Below are 17,091 nucleotides of genomic sequence, written 5' to 3'. Positions count from 1 at the left end.
GGAGCTGTTTTGACAAAAAATAACTAATTTATAAAGTTTAATGTTACATTAGCGTTAGCCTCATAGTGCAATTGCCTTATTTATATTTCAGTTTTGAGAAAAGATAAATTATTTTGTGTATTATTTTTTATTACTATTTAAAATATTTTTTTAAACATTATCTATATGATCATTGTTAGATCATTTATTTTGTTTTAAATTAGATAAAATGATTTGGATTTATTTTATTTTATTCATTTGATTTAGGCAATTGCGCTATGAGACTCACAAAATAATTATCTGAACGTGCATGATAAATGACCTAAATGTTTATGCTATAAGGCTAATGTTAGGTTACATTATTCATTTTTATTTAAAAAATTTAAAAAAAAAAAAAATTCAACTCACTCATATCCAAATTCAAAGAAAGAGTTGAAGCAGGGCTTTGACCACAGGGGGCGACAAACCAACACAAACTGAGAGTTCCTCACAGGAGTTCAACCCTGAGCGTGTTATTGGACGACGTTACAAGAGGCTTTAACTTTTGAGAATTTTTTCTTTAATTTTTTATCTGTCAAGTGTGTTCAGATTTAACAAAAAGATAGTTCCTTGCCCCAAAAAGGACTTCAGTGTAAAAGAGAAAGTCTTATTTTCCTCATTTGATGTTGTAATTACTCATTTTGGCACTCACATTTAAAAGAAGTAGTTAATAACTAAAATAAAAATGAAAAGAGTTTATTTTTCGTTCTAGTTAGGTGGTTGTTAACTGAGAAATAAGCCTTTCAAACTCGAGCTGCTTTCTAAACCTGGAAGTTCCGACAGTCCCAAACGCAGCACCAACTCCAGCGGGCAGCAAAGAGGAAGTGGATCAATGGGATGAAAGTTTCTGCTCCAAACTCGACCCCAGCATGGACTCAGCGCGGATCTGTGTCCTGTTCGTGTTCCTCTGCTCCGCTTTGTCCGAGGACGTTAAATTAAAGTTCAAAGCAGCAAACAAACCGGTCCGACTGTTCACGGAGGAGGAACTGAAGAGATACGACGGCAGCGAGGTAAACGACCTGCTCATCCAGGGTGTGTGTGTGTGTGTGTGTGTGTGTGTGTGTGTGTGTGTGTGTGTGTGTGTGTGTGTGTGTGTGTGTGTGTGTGTGTGTGTGTGTGTGTGTATGTAATTTCATGCAGATATCAGCTGAATATATGTTTTCCTCCTCCCTGGTTTAGGAGGCGCAGCCTATTTACATGGCAGTAAAAGGAGTGGTGTTTGACGTCACCACAGGTAAAGGTGAGTTCACTTCAGGAAATGAAAATTAGTCTTAATTAGTCTTATTTTTTTTTTTTTTATAAGTCAAACACAATGATGATGAGGGTCAAAATAAGCCCCCTTCCTCCTCCTCCTCCTCTTCCTCCTCCTCTTCCTAGCAGATATTGATATTTGAACTTCTGTCTCGGCCCAATCTGATTCCTTATCTCACTGATCGCAGAGTTTTATGGAAAAGATGCTCCGTACAACGCCCTGGTTGGGAAGGACTCCACTCGGGCTGTTGCCAAAATGTCCCTGGACCCAGCAGACCTGACATCAGACACTGTAAGTTCACTGTGGGACCATCATCCTTACACCTCCTCCTCCTCCTCCTCCAGCTGAGGATGGAAATGAATTTGTCGTGGAGGAGTCCCGTGAGAGGAGAGCACAGACATCCAACAGTGTAAAAGCAGCTCACACCATGCAGGCTTTTTATTTTATCTCACTGTGGATGTTTTTAAAAAAGAAATCAGTGGAAATAATGTCACCAGAGAACAGATTTCAGACTGAGCAGCAAAGAAACTTCTTAAATCCTGACTAATGACTAAAAAAACCTAGGTTAGCATGGTGTCAACACTGATTTAATATAAAAAGAAATGTTTCAACTCTGTCATGTTGACTTTTGCATTAACAAAATTAGTAACTCCTGTTATTCATGTTTATAAGTGTAGAAATAGTGAATAGTCAGCTTTGATTTGTTAAGGATGGAGACACTTTTTCTCTTCTTTATTTGGCTCCTGAAATCTTTCTTAAAAATCAAATTAAACATTAATAAATCAATAAATTAAGGGATCAGATTTTAGAGCACAATAATAGAAAAATGAAGTATTTAATCTGGGAAAAAGAACAAGAGGCTACAGTACAGTTTAATAAAAAAGTGCAGAGAAGAAGGGATTTAATAAGAGATGCAATAAACAAAAAGCAAAGGAAGTGAAAACTATTTAGTTCAAAATAAAATAAAAGACAGGAAAATTTAAAAAAAAAAAAATTATATATATATATATATATATATATATATATATATATATATATATATATATATATATATATATATATATATATATATATATATATAGAAATTAAATAAGAAACTTATGATAAATTGAAGGGATTTGAGTTGAGACCATGTTTGACCAAAAAGTATTGAAATTTTTGCTAATTTTTAAAATTGCAATTTTTAAAATTTTGGTAGATTTTTTTTTTATTTAAAAATGTTTGCAATTTTTTGAAAATAATGTAAATTTATTGAATCTCAAATTTATTTAAAGATTTTGCAATTTTTTTACATTTAAAATTTCTAATCTTTTTGCTAAATTTTGCAAATTTGTACAATTTCAACATTTTTTTTATTTTAAGAATTCTTAAAAGGGAAATTCTAAAAAATGTTAAAACTACACAAAAAATTGAAAAGTTTTGAAATCTTTGCTTATTTTTTAAATTACCAAATGTTTTTGCAAACTTATCAAAAATAAAAAAAAAGACTAAGACATGTCATTTACAATTTTATAAATTCAAAAAACTTGGTTTAGGTAACTATTCACTAGATTATAAGCATGTTTAGAATTTCATCTACCGTCTTGTGAAGAAAAAGTTGATTTTGTGGCTCTTAAATGACTTAAATCCAGGTGAGCTCAGGTAAAATGGCTCCTCTGAAAGTAAAGGAAGAACAACATAAATGTTCAGACCAAATGTTAAAACGTGTTTGTTTCCATCCTCAGACGGGCCTGAGCAAGGAGCAGCTGGAGTCTCTGGAGAGTGTTTTTGAAGGCACGTATAAAAAGAAGTATCCCATCGTGGGTTACACGGCGTCACGGATCCTCAGCGCCGACGGGAGTCCAAACAAAGACTTTAGACCAGAAGACCAGCCTCACTTTCAGATCAAAGATGAGTTTTAACCCAGAAATGAGGCTGTTTTTAGATTTCTATCTTTTGTTACTAGACTTGAATCAGAAGCTGAGAGCGCCACACTGAAGGTTTAATGATCCTTTCATCCTGAACTGTGGTGTAAACAGACAGGATTTCACATTTACTCTCACACTCCACACACCGTCCTGTTTTTACTGCGATCTGCCGCTGATCTTTGCACACAGACTCTGCTGCTTTGTGGATGTTGACATGATTAGAGACTGAGTGAGCTCATTTCCTGTCCTGGAGCTTAATGATCAATAAAGTTTAAAATGTGAAACTTTGAGTTTGTTTGCTGATCTGATGTGATCTCAGGTGGATTTCTTTATTGCAGCTCATGACTCATTGGTGTCACCTCCAAACAGGCAGCAGAAATAGTACGTCCGGGCCTTTATAGCCTCGCTGCCTGCGTCCAAAGGTCAGGCCAGGTGCTGAGGCAGATGATTGTCTTTGGGTGGAGCTGTGCGTCTTACTCGCTCCGATGCTCGCGCCGCAGGTAAGCCTGTCGTTCTTTGGGTGATAGCGACCAAGCTGATCCTCCCACGTCACTGAGAGCGAGCTACAGCCCGGTTCAAAGGACACCAGCCCTGCCCTTGAGCCTGTGAGCCAGAGCGGAGCGGCGGTCTTTATCAGGTGGAGGTTGTGCTGGGAGTCGGCCACTGCAGCCTCGGTCAGCCTGGGAAACACTTTCTTCTGCTGGAGTTCGTCCACCGAACAGAGCCAAGATGCCCCGAACAGTAAGACCCATTTATCCTCAAAAAACAGCTCTGAAATGTCTCTTCCTGGTCCAGGTTTGACAGGAAGTTTGTGCGTTTGTAGCTCCGTCTTTTGTAATCTTCTCCTCACATTGCAAGAAAGAGAAATTCAAGGCTGGATTGTGTTTGATTCAACACTTTATGCTGGATTATTTCAGCTTTTGAATTCACTTCCAAGAGACACCTAACCTTGGCATTTACTCATTAACCAAATGTAGAGTTTGACCCGGGCTGCACACATTCACAGACATTCACAGACAATCACAGCAGCAAGAAAAGCTCCTGAAACGGGCTTTGTGATGTCTGCAAGATGCAGATTTAGGAAGGATTTGTCCGAGTAGGATGTGATCGCTTGAGATAATCAGGAATAATTAGCGAAACAGCCCAACTAGAGCATCTTTTGCTTTGTTTAAGTCTTGGAAAATTTCAAGTAGAGTCCCTCAGTGACTTAGCATCAGCCTGATGAGTCTGAAATTTGACTCTTGAGCTTTTATCCTGAGAGAAATCCTTTCTTTTGAGGTCATGACGACTTCTAACACGATCGACTGACTGATCAACGTCAGACAGCAGATATTTCTTCTGTTGTCCAAACTTCACAGAAAGTATTTTTGATGCAAAACAAACTCTAAAGTTGGGTTCAGAGAAACACTGATTGATAGGAAGGGTTTGCAGCTCCATTATGGTGATTAGCTGGTTAATGATTGGAGGAACAGCCAAGAATGCCTCACAGTGTTAGGAAGTCATCTTGTGATCACAGAAAGTGGAAACGGTTGAGAAACCCGGTGGATGTTCCAGGTTTCGTTGCTCGAGGAGGTTTTTTATCTTTATGGTCACCAGGGCGTGCTCCACTGGGCTTCATAAAACCATTGTGTAACTTCGACCAGCTCGGCCTGCAGGAGTCCAACTTTCACAGAAACATAGAGGAAAATCTGTCTTTCACTCCTGAGATAATTCACTAAAGAAGCATTTCAGTGTCAGCTCGATGCTCCTGTTTGATTTCTCTCGTTTAGAGACGTCGCGGAGCGTTGATGAGGCCCAGGGCGACTTGGCAGGCAGCGAGTATTTTGATGTTTTAATCTGTGCAGCCTTGTGGCACCTTGCAAGGATAGTCCAAAGTCTAATGAGATAGTGAGCAATTATGGTTTATGAACAATCGGTTTAACAGCTCCACACGAGAGGATCCTTCACACATCTGAAAACGAGCCTCAGTCACATTTAAAAAAAACATAATCCAGCTTCATTCAGGTCATTTCACAGCTGATTCATGCAGACGTAAAGCACATAACGAACACTAAACACTCAGACTGAAAGGAAATCAGAGGTTTCTGTGTTTCTGAGTGATGAATCTGTGTCTCCTGTAAAATCTGCTGCAGGTTAACGTGCGCGTCACCACCATGGACGCAGAGCTGGAGTTTTCCTTCCATCCAAACACGACGGGGAAGCAGCTCTTTGACCAGGTCTGTATCATTCCTGCTCTGATAGGCTTTACAGGTGAAGTATGAAGGTATTATCAGTCAGTGAGTGGATCCAGTGGAGCTATAACACTGATAACACTGAGTGACATGATGAAATAGTATTTTGATATACTGTGAGTTACAGTATGATAAAACCTGATACAATACATTATGACACAATGCGATCAAAGAAATGACACGATGTAGGAAGGAAAGAGTCTTAAAGAGGGGGTACTCTGCTCTCCCATGTAGTAAATATGGATTTAAACCAACAATAGATAGATAGATAGATAGATAGATAGATAGATAGATAGATAGATAGATAGATAGATAGATAGATAGATAGATAGATAGATAGATAGATAGATAGATAGATAGATAGATAGAAAATACTTTATTTATCCCTGAGGGGAAATTCAGGAGTCACAGCAGCAATCAAGAAAACAAAAGTAAGAAAGTGTATAGAAAGTACAAAAAGCACCATAAGAAAACAGATGCTGACAGCTTGTCCATCATTGTCCAGTCAGCCAGCCTCCACCTCCACAGGGTCCAGGACTGAGCTTCTTCAGCAGTCTGTTCAGTCTCTGTCTCCTGGATCCTGTCTGCTCACAGCAGGGGAAGCTCTTCCAATGTGGCGTTGGTGTCTGATGTTAGCTCCGTTAGCCATGTCTGTGAATAGCATGATGCTACTCTGCCTTCTGGTAATCCCTCTGTTGCTGGGTTAGCACTGCTAGCGCGTCCATCTTATTGGAGATAGATCTTAAGTTCCCAATAACGATGGATGGAAGGACAGGTCCATGTCGTCACTTCTTAGCTCACACCTGAGAACCGGCGCGTCATCCTCACCTCCTTCTCCTCACCTTCTGGGAAGACATCAGGCCTTGCACCAGTTAGCATTGACATGCTACAGGCTGCTAACAGCTGGGTTCACATGTAAACAATGCAGCCATTGTTACATGTAGGATATCCAGACAAACACAGGAGAAAAGTAGTAAAAATATCACTGAAGCCACAAAAAGTTTGGTTTCTATGACCAACAAATGAGCCATGCAAAGTAATAATCCACTCCAAAAACAAAGATTACGAAAAAAAGATGAAAAAATTACAAGAAACGGACAAAGAAGAGAGAGCTGCTGCAACAGGCAGCCATGGCCAACAGGGCGGCGCCTGGCAACTTCCAATTTGGTAATGAAATAATGAGGTCTTCCCATAAAGATCTCCTTTATGGGAGACGTTGGAGGGCTGGGCCGCAAGAGATTTGCAAGAGACTTTCATTAGATCTTCATGAGTTCTTAACAAGATATCCAACAGATCTACGTGAGATCTTCACAAGATCTTGCTAAAATGATGAGGTCATCCCATAAGGATCTCCTGATTGCATTGTGACACGTTCCCTGGGTTAGTTCTGCCCCCAGAGGTCTGGCCAATCAGAAGGAAGGGGGTATGTGGAGGGTGGAACCTTAAAGTGACAGCAGCTAAAACAAAGTGTATCAGACAGAGGCAGAAATAAGGGTTTTTAAAACAGGAGAGAAAGAAAAGTGTGGACTTTTGAGCTGTAAATCATGTGAAGCGACTTACAGGTATGATATGATGCACAGCAGAGTGGTGCATGGCTAACACGTCTTTGTTTTCCAAACTGCCTGTCTCAGGTTGCCAGAACAATCGGACTGCGTGAAACCTGGTACTTCGGGCTGCAGTTTGTGGACGCCAAAGGTTTCCTCACCTGGCTGAACTCTGATAAGAGGGTAAAACTGGTTTTCTGTTTCAATACCTGTTCTTCTTCTTCTCAAGTTTCTGTGATCTCTGCTCTACTTCACTCTCCTCTTTGACCCTTTGACGTAAAGTTTGATACAACATTAACGTGGTGGTATATAACATGTTATGACACAGAATGAGGTGATAAGGTTTGATATGCAGTCGCTATAAGAAGATAGTATGCCCACACACACACACACACACACACACACACACACACAGATATGATAACTCTAAACCTCCCCTCAGTAACCTCTCCTCTGCCACCCTCAGGTGATGGCTCAGGATCCAAAGAAAGAAATCCCCCTGCAGTTCAAGCTGAGGGTCAAGTTCTACCCCGAGGATGTGGCCGAGGAGCTGATCCAGGACGTCACCCGGAGGCTGTTCTTCCTGCAGGTGAAGGAGGACATCCTGGGAGACGACGTGTACTGTCCGCCAGAGTCCGCCGTGCTGCTGGCCTCCTACGCCATCCAGGCCAAGTACGGGGACTACAACAAGTCAGACCATCATCGGGGTTACCTGACCTCTGAGCGCCTGCTGCCAAAGAGGTGAGTGTGAGCCAGTCGAGTAAGAGTTTAATGTTGGTGCTCTCCCTGCCTTGGCTTATTGTGGATGTGCATGAGAAAGAGGGGAGGTGTGCTCTCCCTGCCTCATATTTTTTTTTTTTTTTGAAAATTCTGCAAATTAATTTAATTTAATTTTTAAATTAAAGAAATTTGCATTTTTTGGGTTTAAACATTTTGAGATTTTTTGCAATTTTTTAAATTTAAAAAATTCTTGAAATTTTAGCAATTTAATTACATTGTAAAGTTTTTTTGAAATATTTAGCTTTTTATGTCAAAAGTTTTTTAATTTTAGCAAATTTATTAACTTAAAAAGTTTTTGAAAAATAAGCATATTTTTTAATTGCCAAAGTTGTTGACATTTTAGCATTTTTATAGGATTCAAGTATTTTCTAAAATTTTAACCATTTTTTTTTATTTTAAAAGTTTATGAAATTTAAGCAAAATTTTTGAATTTCAGACATTTTTGAGATTTTAGCAAATTTATTAACACAAAATGTTTTTGAAAAATATGCAATTTTTTAAATGTCAAAATCTGTTGAAATATTAGCCTTTTTAGGTCTCAAATGGTTTTGAAATTTTAGCAATTTTTTTTTATTTTTAAAGTTTATGAAATTTGAGCAAACTTTAAATTCCAAATGTTTTTGACTCTAAATTTTGACGGGGTTTTTTTGTTGTTGGTGGTGTTTTTTTTTTTGTTTTTTTTTTTTTTTGTTTTTTTTTTTTTTTTTTTTGGGGGGGGGGGGGGGGGGGGGTCCCTGTACGTTTTGAAATATAAGCAATTTTTTTATGATATTAAGAGTTTCTGAAATATCAGCAGTTTAAAAAAAAATAAAAACCTGACATTGCATGCATAATTTTACAAATCCCCAAAATTTCAGGTTTATATAGTTATTCACTAGATTTTAACTACCTATAGATTTTTATTTATTTTATCAGTTTGTTTGGATAAGATAAAATATATTTTGTGGACATTGTGGGTTGTTTCACTCTATGTGTTCAACTAAAACAGCATTTCTTGTTTGCAGTGTGAAAGAAGATTTCATAGTTGTATGTTTCTCTAAAAAAAAAGAAACACTGAGCATATGACACATCTGCTTTTTTCTGGTTGAATTGTATTCTCCTTCTATGTTTTTTTTCATTATTCATCTAAAGCCCGGCATACATATCTTGTATTTTCTGATGATCTCTTTGAGAAAAGTAGCAGTAGATTTAATAACAAACTATGAGGAATCTTAAAATTCCTCTGGAAGAGTCTTGATTTTGATTTCTTAACCTCTCCCCACAGAGTGATGGACCAACACAAGCTGACCAAAGACCAGTGGGAGGAGAGGATCCAGGTTTGGCACGAGGAGCACAGATACATGCTGAAGTAAGTCGGAAATACTTGGACCCGAGTCTGCTCTTTGGAAATGACTGAACTGACAAATTTACAGGGAATTTAACCAATTTTTGAAAATTTTGAAATATGATGTGATGGAAAACTATGAATAGTCTAGATTTAAAGACACAATATTCACAAGTTTTAAATCAAAGCTCCTGTAAGGGACTTTAGGTTAGTGTTGATTCTGGCGCCCCCTCTGGACAAAGGAGAGTCTGGGCAACAAGAAGAAGAATCACAAAATAGAAAAAAACACGACATATTTTTGAGTTATAATGTCAATAATTTTATATATCTGTGGCTTCGATCTCTTGATTTCAACCTGTACGTGTTTCTGTTCTGCTCACCTGAACAGGGAGGAGGCCATGCTGGAGTACCTGAAGATCGCCCAGGATCTGGAAATGTATGGCGTCAACTTCTTTGAGATCAAGAACAAGAAGGGCACAGACCTGTTTCTGGGGGTGGACGCTCTGGGACTGAACATCTACGAGAAGCATGACAGGTAAAACGCCCGGTCTGCGGCGTGATGCAGAAACTACAAACGTGCTCAGTAACACCATGTGTGAAGCGTGTGTTGATCCAAAGGAGGGAAACACTCGAGCAGTCATTGACCTCCTCTGCCTCTCCAGTCGCTCAGGTTTTAAAGTAATGCAGAGCTAGTGGAGGTTGTGTTTTGAGAGGTCGTTGGCCTAATTCTGGTGATCCTACCACTTGTTCAAACACGCCGTTTCATTTGTCTGATCATGCTCCGTTTTCTTTCCAGGCTGACTCCAAAGATCGGGTTCCCCTGGAGTGAAATCAGAAACATTTCTTTCAACGATAAGAAATTCATCATCAAGCCCATCGATAGGAAAGCTATTGTAAGTTATTTAATAAAAACATCTTCTTTAAACTCTCCAGTGTTTGTGGAGATTAAAGATTTTATTTCTGTCTCTTTTCAGGATTTCATTTTCTACGCTCCCAGACTGCGAGTGAACAAGCGCATCCTGCAGCTGTGCATGGGAAACCACGAGCTGTACATGCGCCGCCGTAAGACGGACACCATCGAGGTCCAGCAGATGAAGGCTCAGGCCAAACAGGAGAGGCTGCAGAAGAAGATGGAGAGGTACGACGAGGGCTCGCCCTCATTAGGAAGCGCTGCGGCTGGTAAAATGTGTGATCCATGTTTTTTTTTTCTCAATGTGCTCTGCAGAGATCAGCTGGAGAGTGAGAAGAAGAGGAGGGAGGCCATCGAGATGGAGAAGGAGAACATGGCCAGAGAGAAGCAGGAGCTGATGATGAAGCTGTACGAGTACGAGGAGACGACCAAGAGGGCAGAGAGAGGTGAGGAGGACGTCGTTCACTGTCAGAGAGTAAAACACTCAGACACAAACCATCAGCTGTTTGATCCAGGTTCAGACTTTAACTCCAGACTTTACTCTGCTGCCCCCTACTGTTTGATTCAGTCCAATACAAACAGCAAGGGGAAATAAGGCAAGGATAAGGAATTACCATCTCTATCTCAATCTTTCTCTATCCATCTCTATTTATCTATCTCTTACAATCTCAATTTATCACTGTCTATCTATTTCACTTTCCATTTATCAATCTTTCTCTATTCATTTCTATCCATCTCTATTTATCCATCTCTTCCTTTATCATCTCTATTTATCTATCTGAAACTCTATACATCTCTATAAAACTCTGTTTATTGATCTCTGTTTATAAATCTCTATCTTTACCCATCTCTATTTATCAATCTCTATCTCTACACATCTCTATTAATCAATCTCTACCTTTATCAATCTCTATATATCAATCTCTATCTCTACCCATCTCTATTCATCCATCTCTTCCTTTATCATCTCTATTTATCTATCTGAAACTCTATACATCTCTATAAAACTCTGTTTATCCATCACTGTTTTTGCAATCTCAACCTCTATCTCTATCCATCTCTTTTTACCAGTCTCTATCTGTATTGATTTGTATTTATCAATCTTTATCTATATCATCTATAATTATTAATCACTATTGATCTGTATTTATCAATGTCTTTTTTATCTCTATTTGCCAATCTCTATCCATCTCTTTAAATTTCTATCTTTATCAATCTCTATCCATCTCTGTTTATTAATCTATCAATGTCCATCTCCATTTATAAATCTCTATCTATATCCATCTCTATTTATCCCCATTTATCAGTCTTTATCTCTAATCATCTCTATCATTTCTATCTATCTCTATTTATCAATCTCAATTTTTGTCCATCTATGTTGATCAATCCCTATATCTGTCCATTTCTTTTAATCAAAATCTGTCTCTGATGATCTTTATCATCTCTATTTCTTTATCTCTATCTTTGTTAATCTCTATTTATCAATCTCTGTCTCCATCCATCCCCTTTTATCAATCTCTATCTATTGATCTTTTTAAACTATAGCTCTTTGGACATCTCTATTTTTTCCATCTTTATCCTTTAATTTCAATCTTAATTGATTTCTACCTCTATTCATTTCTATCTCTATTGGTTGATCTCTATTAGTCTCTTTCTCTATTACTGCTATTATATGAAACATGCTTTTTTAAGAAACGCTGAGTGTGTAATTTGCTTGTCTGTGGTACAAAATCTTTGGGTCCCTAAAAGGGTTTAACAGAAATCTATCAGTTAAACTGAAAAATAGCTTTTGTCCATTTAACTTTTTTTTAGTTTTTTGTCCACTGAAAAAAAACAGAGGCATTTTAAATCAACTCTTACTTTGTGATTGTTCTGTTTTTCTGTTTTGTTTGATTTAAGTGTAGTTTTGTGACTGCTCTTTGTTTAATTTGGGTTTTAACAACTGGATGCTGTCCTTGAGTTTTGAGCAGCCATCAATAAAAAAAACTTTCATTTTTTATTATGATTTTATTCATTTGCACATTGTACCAGTTTAGGGCTACAAATTTATATTTAAAAAAAAACAGCAGCTCAGCATGAGTACAAACAGGTTCATTTTCAAGCTTAAAAGGTACTGAGGAAGCTGCAATGCCAGCCCCTGATCCTTACCCTAACCCTTAATCCTAATCTTAACCAGTGAATTCACTACAGGAAGTTGAGTTATTTTAGAAAGTATTGACTATTGACAGACTATTTGAACATTTGGATGTTTGTCTTGTAAGATCTGACCCTTTTGGCTCTGTTGGAGTCTGAACATCAGTGAATTCTCGCTGCTCACAGCTGAAATCATGGAGCTCACTGATGGAGAGGATTCCTTTAAGATCCAGGTTTTAGTCCTGTCCCGGTTGTTTCTGTACCTGGTTTCTCTCTGTCTGCTTAAAGGCAGAAACTCCTGTAGAGTTCACAGAGAAACAGGAAACACAGATTCAGGCCCAGAGCCAACAGATCGTCACATTTCTCTGCTGAGTTTCCCCCGCGCGGGGACATGTAAGTGAATCTCTGCTCTGATTTGGTCCCTTAGAGCTTCAGGAGCAGCTGGAGAGAGCCATGAGGCTGGAGGAGGAGAGGAGGAGGGTGGAGCAGGAGGCGGCCCGGCTGGAGGCTGAGAGGATGGAGGCCCTTATCGCCAAGGAGGAGCTGGCCAGGCAGGCAGAGGACCAGATAAAGACGCAGGAGCAGCTGGTGGGTGCTCGAGTTCTTCTTCACGTGAGAAAGTCAGGAGAGAAAACAGTCGTTAGAGAATCAGAGAAAACACTCATTAACTGTTTAACTAAAGACCAGCAGAGTTTAAAGGGATCTGACGTCTTTTTTCTGGGATTAGATTTCCCACAAGGCTCCTCTGCTCTTTAACGTCTGTGGGAAAAACAGACGATCAGGAATGGTTTCATTTTTCCATCAGATTAATGAGTTTAGAAATTAATTAATTAAATAAGAATTTAAAGAAGAGGGAAACAGGTGAGCTTAAAAGATTGATTTTAATATCAGGGTTTGTGCTTTCTCCTCTCCTCCTCCTCTTTCTCCTTCAACTTCTCCTCTTCCCCTTCTCTTTCCCTTCCTCCTCCTTTCCCTCCTCCTCTTTTTTCTCTTCTCATCCTCCTCTCCCCCTCTTCTTCTCCTCCTTTCCTCCTCTCCTCCTCATCCACCTCAACCTCTTCCACTCCCTTTTCTTCCTTCTCCTCCTCCAACTTATTACCCTACTCCTTTTCCTTCTCCTCCTTCCTTTGACTCCTCCTTCTCCTTTTCTTCTCTTTCCCCCTCCTTCTCTTTCTCCTCTTATCCTCCTCCGTCTTCTCTCCCCTTTTCTCCTCCTTCCCCCCTCTCCTACTTCTCCTTAACTTTTTCTCCCTTTGTCTTTCTTCTCCTCCTTCTTTTTCTCCTCCTTCTTTTTCTCCTCATCCTCCTCTTCTCCGTCTCTTCTTCCTATTTTCCTCCTTCTCTTTTCTTCCCCCTCCTCTTCTTCCTCTTGCTCCTTCTTCTCTTCTTTTCTTCCTCCTCTTCCTCCCCTTTTCCTCCTTCCCCATTTCTCATCCTCCTCCTTCTCCTCTTCTCCCGCTCCTTCGCCTTCTCCTCCATTTACTCCTGTCCTTCTCCTCCTTCTCCCTCTCTTCCTTATTTGCTACTCATTCTTTTTCCTTTTTTCCTCCTCCTCATCTTTCCTTTCCTCCTCCATATGCTCCTACTCCTCCTTTTCTTTTCCTCCTTCATTTTCTCCTCCTTCTCCTTCTCTTCCACCTTTCCCCCTCCTCCTCCTCCCTTTTCCTCCTCCTCTTTTCCTTCTCATTCATTTGGTCTTACTCCTCTCCTTCTCCTCCTTCTCCTGTCCTCCTACTCTTCTCCGTATTTTCCTTGCATCTTCCTTCTCCTTTTTTTCTCCTCATCCTTCCTTTCCTCCTCCATGTGCTCCTCCTCCTTCTCTTTTCCTCTTTCTTATTCTCTCCCTCCTTCATTTTCTCCTCCTCCTCCTTCCCCACAGGCGGCAGAGTTGGCTGAGTACAGCGCCAAGGTGCTCCTGCTGGAGGAGGCCAAGAGAGCCAAGGAGGAGGAGGCTGAGACCTGGCACATTAAGGTGGGTCTGCGGAGCGCCCTGAAGGAGGGACCTGAGGAGTCTCAGGGGGAACTTGGAGACGGTCCGGGCTCTCCTCTAGTTTTTATCCTGAGCTCCTTCAGTCTCCGGTCGTCATCCTCGTTAACAGTCTGTGTGTTTGATCTGAGCGTCTCAGGTGGAAACTGATGAATGTATCTCTGTTTAAACTCCTGGTCCTGGTTCTGTCACTGTTCTGACCCAACCCGTCCTCTCCACCCCAGGCTAACGAGGTGGAGGAGAATCTGATTAAGGTGAGGGAGGAGCTGATCACCGTGACCAGCTCTTCTAACTCAGTCCCTGCTCCTGCCTCCTCTTCCTCCTCCTCCTCCTCTTCCTCTGACAACGAGAGTGATCACGAGGAGCACAGTGGGGAGCACAGCGGGGAGCACAGCGAGGAGAACAGCACCTACAGCGCCGAGCTGCACACACAGGGCATCAACGACCACCGCCTGGAGGAGGAGCGGGTCACCGAGGCCGAGAAGAACAAGAGCCTGCAGAAACGGCTGATGGTGAGTTCAGGGGCTCGGGAAATAACGGATTTTATATTTCTCTGATGGTTTCTCTCCAACTTTGTCCCGTTTCTTTACTGTTACAAAAACAGCTGTGATAAAATCCACCATTTTTCAGAGTTTAGTCAAACTAGTGCTCCTTAACAATCTGCTTCGATCCTCGTTAGGTGAAAAACTTCACCATGTACTTGTTCGTTTTAACACAGTTAAACCACAATCAGAGAGAGGATGGATTTTAACGTGTCTACATTTTCTCACAAATTCTTAAACTCATTTTAAGATTTTTAAAGTGTTTTAATATATAAATGTATTATATATAAATGATGTTTGCCGTGTTTCATGATCCTGTCCTGATCTTTGTGACCGGTGGGATTCAGGTTACTGTGAAAAATTTTGGAGGAAAATCCAGTAAAAAAAAAGAAATTAATTTGTTTTGGATTCTGAGTTTACGAAAAAGGATTAAACTAAAAATTCTGAAATATTGGGATTAAAATAAGGATTTTTTTCTTTTCTGGGAGTTTTGAGTGAGACCTAATTTATATAGAAAATTTGAAAATAATAATAAAAAAAATCTGATATTAGAACCCCAAAAAATTCTACCAAAACTCTGAGATCAGAGTTAAATTTGTTGCTTTTTTCCATCAAAATTTCAAGATTAAGGAATTAAATCTCTCCTTTTTTTTTTTTTTTTTTACAGAAAATATAATTTAAAACTTTTGAAACAAAGTGTAAGCTGTCAGATTTTTTTTCCTCTTAGAATTTGTCAAAAAAAACATGGAAAAGTTGTAAAAACTCAGAGCCAAAACTAAAATCTAGAATCTAATATTTGTTTTTTATGTTTTCTTTAAATGACAGTGTGCTACAATTTTTTCATGACTTTTTCATGTGGTGTTAAAAATTGGATGATAAAATTCAAGGTCCTGGGAAGGAAAAAAAAAGTTTAATGACCCTGATCTTAAAATTTTGGGAATCAAAAAAATTGTAAGAAAAAAAAGATTTTTTTTACTTAAAATAATTTTGATGAATGAAAATTTGGAGTTTTTGTCTCATTTTTTTCCCCTGGTGTTTAGAAGAATATTACATTTCAAAGAAAAACCAGAATCATGTTTGTGATCTCAACATTTTTTTAATCTCAGAATTTAAAATTAATTTTACAAATTATTTTTTCTGGCCTAACCTCCAAAAAATATTTTTACATTTTCCTTAACTGTCGTCTCAAACAAAGATATGGTTTAAATCGTAACATGTAGAAAACCTCATCTCTAAAAGTATTAGTTTTTTATAAATGATTTGCCCGTTTGGGGCCTGATGGGAAACTTCTCCATCTGGCCGGCAGCATTTTGTGCAGATACTGAACAATCAGAGAGAATTCATCATAGACTGACAGTCGATAGACCAGAATGCACTGCAGAAACCAGATTGTGTTTTGGTAAGGCTGATGAAACAAGCCTTAGTTTCTCTAAAAAGAAAGAAAAGATGAGACCTGCAGCTGAATGAGGAGGGCAGGATGGAGTCCTGCTGAGAAACCTGGTCCAGAGAAAAGAAGAGTTCATCTTATTCTGTGTGTGTCCTTCAGGTTTTACTAACACAACTCTCGTCTCTTCACAGGACCTGAGCTCAGAGCTGGCTGACGCCCGGTACGAAACCAGAAAGACCCAGATGGATCTGCTCCACGCCGAAAACGTCAGAGCCGGCCGCGACAAGTACAAGACCCTGCGTCAGATCCGTCAGGGCAACACCAAGCAGAGGATCGATGAGTTCGAGGCCTTGTAGAAAACCTCGTAAACGCCACGCTCTCCCTGTCAGATACCTCATGAAGGCCCTGCTCAGCCATGTTTGATCAGACAGACGTGCTGCTGAGCCGTGTGGGAGTCCCGCCATGAGTTTTATTTTATTGGTTTAACTTTAAAAGCACTTCTAATATTTTTTCATTGTAACATTTAAACATCTCCAAAGTGCTGTTCGGTCTCACTGGACATAAAAATGTTTTAAAAAAGGTAGAAAGCTCCAGTATCTCTGGTTTAAATATGAACAAAGCTGCTGTAAGAAATGAAATCATCATGATTACATATAAAAAATCTTCAAAACAATCATTTTACAGATTAATCATCAGAGGAAGAAATAATCAATCATATTTTATCTGTTTGTTTTAACATGTATTTAGTTCATTATAATCTAATTCTGAGAGAAGAAGCACATCCCCATGTTTAAGACGCTGAATCCAAAGAAAGTTTGTCATTTTTTTTCTCAATAAATGACCTTAAAAAGACTTTTTCATTTGTCAACCAAATGTGTGAGTGACGTCTCAACAGAGAATCATGGATTGTTTTTGGCGCCCCCTGTGGACAAAACAGATCTTAACTGATTTTGTTAAAATTGTTGATTAAAACAAAAAAACTCTCTCCCTGCTTTCACAAACGTTAACTGTTTTAAAAGTTTTTTTTTTTTAAGTCATTTCAGCTTTATCGACCATATTCCACCAGATCTGTGTCT

General features: G+C 39.2%; 2 protein-coding genes across 2 annotated transcripts; both read left to right on the top strand.

The window, feature by feature from the left end:
- The first annotated feature begins 790 nt into the window (after window positions 1–790).
- On the top strand, window positions 791–3,424 carry nenf (neudesin neurotrophic factor). Its single transcript, XM_074692520.1, has 4 exons — window positions 791–1,028; window positions 1,198–1,258; window positions 1,458–1,561; window positions 2,995–3,424. The coding sequence occupies exons 1-4, from the start codon at window positions 888–890 to the stop codon at window positions 3,169–3,171; spliced, it is 483 nt and encodes a 160-aa protein (XP_074548621.1). The 5' UTR covers window positions 791–887; the 3' UTR covers window positions 3,172–3,424.
- A 95-nt stretch (window positions 3,425–3,519) lies between these two features.
- Window positions 3,520–16,833, top strand: ezra (ezrin a). Its single transcript, XM_074691835.1, has 13 exons — window positions 3,520–3,918; window positions 5,310–5,393; window positions 7,040–7,135; window positions 7,419–7,693; window positions 8,997–9,080; window positions 9,445–9,591; window positions 9,853–9,949; window positions 10,031–10,194; window positions 10,282–10,412; window positions 12,527–12,687; window positions 13,979–14,071; window positions 14,311–14,598; window positions 16,207–16,833. The coding sequence occupies exons 1-13, from the start codon at window positions 3,907–3,909 to the stop codon at window positions 16,369–16,371; spliced, it is 1,797 nt and encodes a 598-aa protein (XP_074547936.1). The 5' UTR covers window positions 3,520–3,906; the 3' UTR covers window positions 16,372–16,833.
- The last annotated feature ends 258 nt before the right edge of the window (window positions 16,834–17,091 follow it).

Source organism: Halichoeres trimaculatus, unplaced genomic scaffold (assembly GCF_033239565.1).
Source record: "Halichoeres trimaculatus isolate MK-OKI-2021-1 unplaced genomic scaffold, fHalTri1.1 fHalTri1_scaffold_17, whole genome shotgun sequence".
Taxonomy (NCBI): Eukaryota; Metazoa; Chordata; class Actinopteri; order Labriformes; family Labridae; genus Halichoeres; species Halichoeres trimaculatus.
This window is presented reverse-complemented; position numbering and strand designations above follow the sequence as displayed.

Bases quoted from the DNA above. Each gene is read 5' to 3' on its own strand.
- nenf (XM_074692520.1), top strand. From the start codon at position 888: ATGGACTCAGCGCGGATCTGTGTCCTGTTCGTGTTCCTCTGCTCCGCT. The intron at 1,029-1,197 runs GTAAACGACCTG...TCCCTGGTTTAG, and splicing joins AGAGATACGACGGCAGCGAG to GAGGCGCAGCCTATTTACAT. The intron at 1,259-1,457 runs GTGAGTTCACTT...CACTGATCGCAG, and splicing joins TGACGTCACCACAGGTAAAG to AGTTTTATGGAAAAGATGCT.
- ezra (XM_074691835.1), top strand. The intron at 5,394-7,039 runs GTCTGTATCATT...TGCCTGTCTCAG, and splicing joins GGAAGCAGCTCTTTGACCAG to GTTGCCAGAACAATCGGACT. The intron at 7,136-7,418 runs GTAAAACTGGTT...TGCCACCCTCAG, and splicing joins GGCTGAACTCTGATAAGAGG to GTGATGGCTCAGGATCCAAA.